We start from the raw sequence: 7,538 nt of genomic DNA, 5'->3' as shown, positions 1-7,538 counted from the left end.
GGCAAATCCAATCCGATGGATTCAAGAACATGAGGTTTCTAGAAATCCTCTTGCATTTCAGCACAGAGGCGAAGTACTTATCACTGCGTTAGCGAACTTCATGACCAAATACATTTATTAAACCGTACGCCGAACTGATCGAATGTCAGGATACTTAACGCAAAAATTAGGTCCAAAACTGGACTGTAAGCGACAAATCGGACGGAGTGAATGCTAACCAGTTCGTTGTCAGTGGTAGACCGAATCTTGGTTCGGACACATCAGGTTATTTCGAACAGAAGTTGGGGAAATTACCAAACATGCCAACCAGAATCGAGGAAAGAAGAAAATGAGTCCGAGCATCTGTTATATTAGATATAAGTGAATAATAAACTTGTGCAAAAGCTGCCGGGTTAGAATAAAAATCGATAAAAATGTTATAAAAAGACATAAATGCCTGGAGTGCATGGAAATGCCGAGGTTAATCACTGGCCTCTTCGTTTGACTCCTTGTCAACTGAAGGTGCATCACCTCTTTCCGATTCCGAATCGGACCCTTCATCTGATTCTAAAATTTGCGTCAATGACTATGAGCAATTACTTTCAGTTTGATGTTCACCGACATGTTCGCCGTTACTGCCGTTTACATGTTCGCCTAGGAAATGGTCACACAAACACAATACTTACTTGTTCCATTGGTGCCTTTGGTGTCTTGTGAGGCATCGTCTAAAAGTCGAAATTACAGAACTTATGAAACTTAGAAATATATAGGTCGAAAATCAGTGTGAGTAATCAAGGGGTATGGCACGAATGCCGAAGAGTAAATTAGCTCACCTTCGTTACCATCTTCGTACAACTCACCCTCGGTTGGTCTATTCTCTGGACTGTGAGCCTTTTCGTCGCCATCATTATCATCAGTCTCTACATTACGCTTTAATACCTAACAAAACAGAATGCAAACCTTTCCTTATCTTCTTGACAACTGGCTCATCGTTACCATTCTTAGCTTCATGATCTGCAACGTCTTTGGCATCCACAGACTTTCTTTTCAACTCGTCAATTTTCGACTCAACGTGAGTCTTACCATAGAAAGAAACAATAAAACAACTTACGACTTCATCTTTGTGTGCAGCAACGGACTCCATCCTAAACAGGTTTGAGGGCGTGCACCAACGACTTCAAATGCAAACCTAATGGCGAACCTCGCCATTATACTCTCATACAGTAGGTTAAAACAAACTTCAGTATACAATTGCCTAAGTAAACACAGTAAAAAGATTGTTCATTATATTTCAAGTCAAATTGCGTTAATTAGTTCATAATGCCTTGAATAATTGAAAATAATGTTTTAATGCTATCTATATTTGAATTATGAAACTGAGTTGACTTCTTCGTTTCTGTTGTGAGGTAAATGTTGGTATTATTAGGTACTAGACCCGATCATCGCTGAGATTTTGTTGGATTAACTCATTGGAATCTTTTATATGCCAAAAGTCATCAAAAACCATGGACATGAGTGAAACTCCATACAACTGGAGTACGTTACGAAAGTGTCTCACAATGACTGGGCTACGGTCTTTGTAGAGAGAAGGAGTTAGTCTATGATAAAAGTGATCGACAAGTAACGCCTGGAATAATCTTTTCCAGTTTCAATGGAACCAAAGTAGTCACTCACTGTTCTTATTGTGGATGTAGCCAAAGATTGGGTCGTTATGTCTTCTGTTAGGGAGTTCCATAACTCACTGACTCGGACTGCGAAAACGTCTGTATTGACGTTTGTATGTAGTCATTATTATTCTATTCTTGGAGAATATTTTTGTAGTGAGACGTACTTGTAGTCTGTTATGATGAAGGGTTAAAAGCGGTATGACATACCATGACCTCACCCTGCAAATACAATTCTACTGCTATAACTATAGAAGTGAAGCCTGAAAGCCAGTTAGACAAGGTTTGTTCTTAGTTTGGATTCTTCCATAATTGAGTTGTTGCGAACGCGTTTTTACGAGAGCAAAATCCCGATAAGTGTAGAGAGGCATAATGCGTGAATCGATATCCGGATAAAATATTTAGCAAACATTGAAAGGTTTTTGATAATTGCAGTTCAAAACTGTCTAACATTTCGAAAATAAAACGCAGGAGTGAGGCTTTTATGCTCTCAGAATGCTGATGGGGAGCGACCCTGAAGACAATGACGAAATGTAATGTCCATTTTTTTCAGTTACGGAGATTGTAACGTCGGAATCTCCCAAAGATTTCCAAATGGATAAATTTTATCTTATTGTTTTCACTAGCATACCACATTTGCTGACAATGTTAGGAGAGAGGTTCTGTCGGTCTGAAGTCTATCCCACTCAAGTCTCCTTGTTGGGACTTCAGGAGTTGGACTTAGTCTCTAGCTCACTGAAGACAATGGTGTACGGTGGCGCAACTTCATGGATTGGTTGAAGTTGGACATTAACACCATTGGATGCCGGCTCAGTGGTCCAGTTGGCCAAGCGCCTGGCGCGAGACTGATAGGTCCTGAGTTCGAATCCCGCGGGGTGCGGGATCGTGGATGCGCACTCCTGAGGAGTCCCACACTAGGACGAAACGGCCATACAGTGCCTCCAAGTTTTCCATGGTGGTCTATCTTCGATTGAGTCATGATTTCAATCTGTGAGACTCTGTCATACTCTGACACGTTACCTTAGCACTCGTCATGACCGTAGACAATCTCAAACTACTCGAATGAGTTCTTCACGAAAACCATCTATCTTTAGAGCAAGAGAAACTGATAAATATGATTGGTGCTGGTATCATAGTCAATACGAAAAATCTCAAAGTTTCAAGAAACTGCGATTTTCCGAGCTCCAAACTGATCAGCATGGAAAACGTTTCGGGTAACCCCCCAGCCGGCACGCGTCGACGGCAACCGTAGTCGGCGAAGATCGCCACATATAGTGCGAGGTACATTTATCTTAACATGGGTTTGCGCTAACTCACCCACCTCGTTGTTGCAGATGTATTAATGCTAATCACTGGCATAGACCTGCGACAACATCATAATTTACTCGTGGACAAGCGCTAAAGGTGGTTAGTAGACCAAAATACTAATTTGTCTGTTTGTGTCCCCAGGCACAGTAAAACATACGATCGATCCTTCCTACTAACTTAAACTCGATAAGTACCTTGAGTTGTATCAAACGCAACCGAAATTACCAAGCGTAACCAGCAATGTTACACATCACATCACGACAACAGGAACACCTGTATTCTCGAAAGCGCGTCAGCTAGCTTCCAAACAGCTGGGGTTGGCTAAAAAGGAATTCGACCATGTGATGGACTCAGGAAACATTCGGCCATAAAACGGCCGATGAGCGTATCCCTTATACATGGCCCCTAAAAACGACAGCAGAGACTGATGTCCAACTGGTGATTATCGGCAAGTGAACACGAAAACCACTAGCAATCTTTATCTGTCACTGCACAGTCACCACCTGACAGCTAACTTAAAGGGTTCAACTGTTTTCTTGAAAACCAATCTGGTTTAAGAGTATAGCCAAATTAACATGGCTACAGGCGACATCCCTGATATTACTTTCACCGCCCACTTCGGAATCCATAAATTTTTGCGCGCGCCTTTAGGTTTAAGAAGTGCTGCACAAACTATTCACCAACTCGTCGATGATGTCTTCCGAGGTCTCAATTTTGTACACTCAAGTATAGATGACTGCTTGATATCAAGTCCGGAGAGAGAATCCCATCCTCAGCAACCGAGCCTTGTCCTCGAACGACTACTAAAGCACGACATTACTGTAAACACTCACATATGTTAGGTCGGGACCGACTCCCTAGATTTTGTTAGACATTCTACTGGTACCCAAGGCATCCGGCCACTGGAAAGTAAAGTGGCGGCCATTCTGGATTACACGAAACCGACCACAATCAGGCCTAGTAAGCTTCTATAATCGACTCATACCGAATTGCGCATCCCTTATGAAACCTTTAACCGACCAACATCGTAAAAATGCGAAATCCATCAATTTGGACGATATCTGGAAAAAAAGCATTCTCTTCAATAAAGCAAATTATCACCAAAGCAACTCTGCATGTACACCAGAACACCGAAGCACCCATTAGTATCGCAGTAAACACATCAGACTCGGCAGTCAGAGTGTTACAACAATGGTTTAACCATACCTGAAAACCATTGGCATTCCTCTCGAGACGGTTGCTGCATTCCGATTCGAAGTATCACACTTTCCGCGAGAACTATCAGTCATAAATTGATCTGTGAGACACTTTCAACACTCCATTGAAGATCGTGAAATCATTTTTCCACCAATCACAAAACTCTTACCTTCACTTTAAGCTCGTCGTCAGACAAACACTCTCCTGTGCTGAAAACGGTGTTCTGATACACAAATGGCTATCTCTTCTTCCTCATCAAGCTTATTTCAGCTGATTTTTATTTTTATAGATTTTATAGGGTCATGAGCAGGCTTCGTTTTTAGCAAATCGTCTCGTTTTGCTTGCAATGGGATTACTCGGTAGGAAGTGAAACCAATTCAACTTCACAAACACGATTTGAAGAGGTATTTTGCATAATAAATTAGCATCGACAGCATTGGTTCGTGACATCCCACTTGACCGTGATGAGCCGTAATTTAACAAAATGTTCTGCCCTACAGACATTAGTGTATTGAAGTTATTTCTAAAGTGTGTTGAAATTAGACATATCCAGTCGGTTTGTAAAATTACTATTCATTTCGCCGCAAGTAATATTAAACTTTGTAATTCAGATCACATTAATTTGGGCGATCCCAATGATTAGATGCTATAGTTATTTACAACTTCCAGTAATTTACTTCACAATAAAAAACGATTATATTTGCCCAGTCATGCTTTTCACGATTTTTTTGTTGACTCGCAGTATCGAATCCATCATATCGGTCGGAAAATTTCACCACAGAATCGAAGTGCAAAGAAATACGTTCGTCTCTACAACTCTGTCATTCTAAATGCACAAGCAAGAAATTTTAAGATTTTGAAAACAAACGTCAATTCCATTCTAGCTCCAAAATTCAAGGACCACAAGAGGAGAGTATATAATTTTTTTCAGTGCAGAATTAACAGACTGTGTGCAGAAGAAAGAATGAGGAAAAAATAAAAGGACAAGCACAAAACTAAATAGTAAAAGCGCAAACACAACTATCATTTCTTAAAAGGTTTTAGAAATGTTGACATAATCTGAGCACACTTGCGGAACACTAAATGAGTTCTTAAGAAACATACAAGTGGGGATTTGTCCAACTGACGAGCTTAACTAATAAAACTTTAGTTACAAGCAACTTGTTGATATCAACTTAAAATAATCCATGGGGAACAATGTGGAGGTGGTAAATATCTCTTCCAGTTTTAGTGGGATTCTCAACCACTCATTGACGATAGGCGCTGTATTTTATACAATACATACTCAGCAGAAATTCCGTTTTCCAAAAAAATTTTAAGCTGAGATAACCTAAGATTATAAATGAATTGATGAAGCTCAAGTCACAAATAATTTGTGCTATGTCGCAAATTAATACTGAATCCAGTTCTACTAAAATGAGTATAAAATAAAATCTTGCATATGTCAGGTTTCGATTTCCAATTTTTTCATACCGAGAATAAGAATTACTGATCCAGATCCACAATCTCAACGCCATCTCTCACGATAGGATGAGTAAGTGTAGATAATGATATGACTTCCGCGTTAGATCTAATAGGTTAGGTATTTGCATCATGATTGATCGACGATTTTGGGATTAGGTCCATTTTTATGATAGCAAAGATAGATCCAACATATTCACTACTAACAGTTCCACATCAGATACTGGTATGTTGTGAGCTTTTTCAGAGTTCAGTATAGTTTACTATGGAATAGGCTGTCATCGCCTGACAGTGACTATAGCTGTACCACCAAGCCAAAATAACTTATAACCTCGTCCTACAAATTTAAGGGCATTTATCAAATATTCCCAGGACTTCCGCTTAACCCCAAAGTACATTAGCATGGATCACCCAGCATATAGGTATGTCTTAAAAAACTATCAACCGGTCATAAATATATCCCACATCTACTTTCACTTATGTGTTTACAAAAAAGTAACAAAAAACATGATCTCCCCTCAATCATCAACCATTGTGGGTCACGCCTTTACACTCCTACTCCTTCCATCGAACTCAGAGTTTTTTCAATGTTCGAAGCCCTCTTATTTTCATGTATGAAGCTGCATATGATTTTTAAGGTTTTTATTTCAAGTATCGTATGGAACTTGTATAACCCGGTTACAGTAACAAATTCCGTTCTGTCTTTCGGGTGCACCTCAATCGGCTAGTAACTTGATTAAAAATATGAGGTTGAAAACTATGAGGCGGCCGCCAGTGCCTTCGAGATTTTGTAAATGTGTGGCAGGGTTAATGAATTTTTACGAGTAATCACATTTAGTTTTCAATAATCAGTTGTTGTCTGAGGACTTAAATGTAGAAGGTCTATCATGAAATTTATTGTCACACTATTTAGAAAACATTTCGATATTCTGCAACATGATAAGGATGTCAAAGGTATTCGGAGTTCGACAATGCTTTTACAAATAGTACCTTTATAATGAAAGTAAACCAACCCAGCCAAATCAGAAGTCAGAAATAAAGTGTCTCGAAGATATATTTGGAAGGCTGTCAATACGTCGGGAAGCGTTTTGTTCAAGCTGGGTAATGGTTGCAAGGAGTGCACAACACAACGTACTCATTAGTGATCTGGTGTTTTTGATGGAGTTTTGTTCTCTGAGCTGGATGGTTTGGTCGTGAGGCTTTCATTGTTCTTCTGAACGACATCATCAGCACAAACTTCAGATAGAAGTGAAGTGTTCGAATTTCTCCATATGCGTTTCACAGTTTGTCCTGTACACCTGGACGTTGATTGGTTCTCATTGACCTTAAATTTGTCATTGTTTACTTCTTTGTTTTGGTTGTGTCTCCCACTGGTTTGATTTTTGTTCCTATATTTGTGCATAATTTTCCTGATTGGTGATCTGGTGTGCGTGCGTGATCGAGGACCTTCAGCCATGTGTAATCACTGAAAATATTGTGTTGGGCATCCATGTCAGTGACTAACAAAACTGTTTATTTTGGAAATTTATTTACCGCTACAGGCTGAACTTAACCTTTTCCCATTGTCATGTAGAAGAATCAAAGGCGACGACATCATAGTTTTTAAACTAATGGTAGAGCTCTAGTTTTCGCAATTGGAGTAGTTGCGTATACCAAATATTCGCTCGTCATCAAGTTCTGAAACACAAACATACCTACCGACTACTAGTCACAGTTCCATTTCTCGATTTTATAGAAGTGCCCGTCCATTTTTCATTTAACTGTCATAGACATCTTTGGAAGATAACACTTTCCTCATTTAATCTACCAAGAATCGATTTATCAGGAGATTCTGTTTTGAACTTACTCTAAACAGATGATATAGTTATATTTCCTAAAGATATTGACAAGATGCATAGTCTACTGGTAGCCTTGGACAAGAGTGCAAAA

At 39.5% G+C, this 7,538-nt stretch overlaps 1 protein-coding gene across 8 annotated transcripts; it reads right to left on the bottom strand.

The window, feature by feature from the left end:
• Positions 1-333: 333 nt before the first annotated feature.
• MS3_00003615 (uncharacterized protein) lies at positions 334-1,176 on the bottom strand (the record flags this gene model as incomplete). 8 transcript variants are annotated; one of them, XM_051211449.1, is made up of 6 exons in its annotated part: positions 334-546; positions 580-633; positions 666-704; positions 813-899; positions 940-1,057; positions 1,091-1,123. In XM_051211449.1, the coding sequence occupies 6 exons, from the start codon at positions 1,121-1,123 to the stop codon at positions 461-463; spliced, it is 417 nt and encodes a 138-aa protein (XP_051071518.1). In that variant the 3' UTR covers positions 334-460. The 8 variants fall into 8 exon arrangements, with proteins under 8 accessions (XP_051071518.1, XP_051071513.1, XP_051071516.1 ...); XM_051211451.1 differs by having other exon boundaries at positions 334-540; positions 840-899; positions 940-1,176; XM_051211454.1 differs by having other exon boundaries at positions 334-540; positions 940-1,173.
• Between the last annotated feature and the right edge of the window lie 6,362 nt (positions 1,177-7,538).

The sequence above is a fragment of the Schistosoma haematobium genome, chromosome ZW (genome assembly GCF_000699445.3).
Source record: "Schistosoma haematobium chromosome ZW, whole genome shotgun sequence".
Lineage (NCBI taxonomy): Eukaryota > Metazoa > Platyhelminthes > Trematoda > Strigeidida > Schistosomatidae > Schistosoma > Schistosoma haematobium.
Note: the sequence above shows the minus strand (reverse complement) of the source record. Positions and strands in the feature narration are given on the sequence as shown.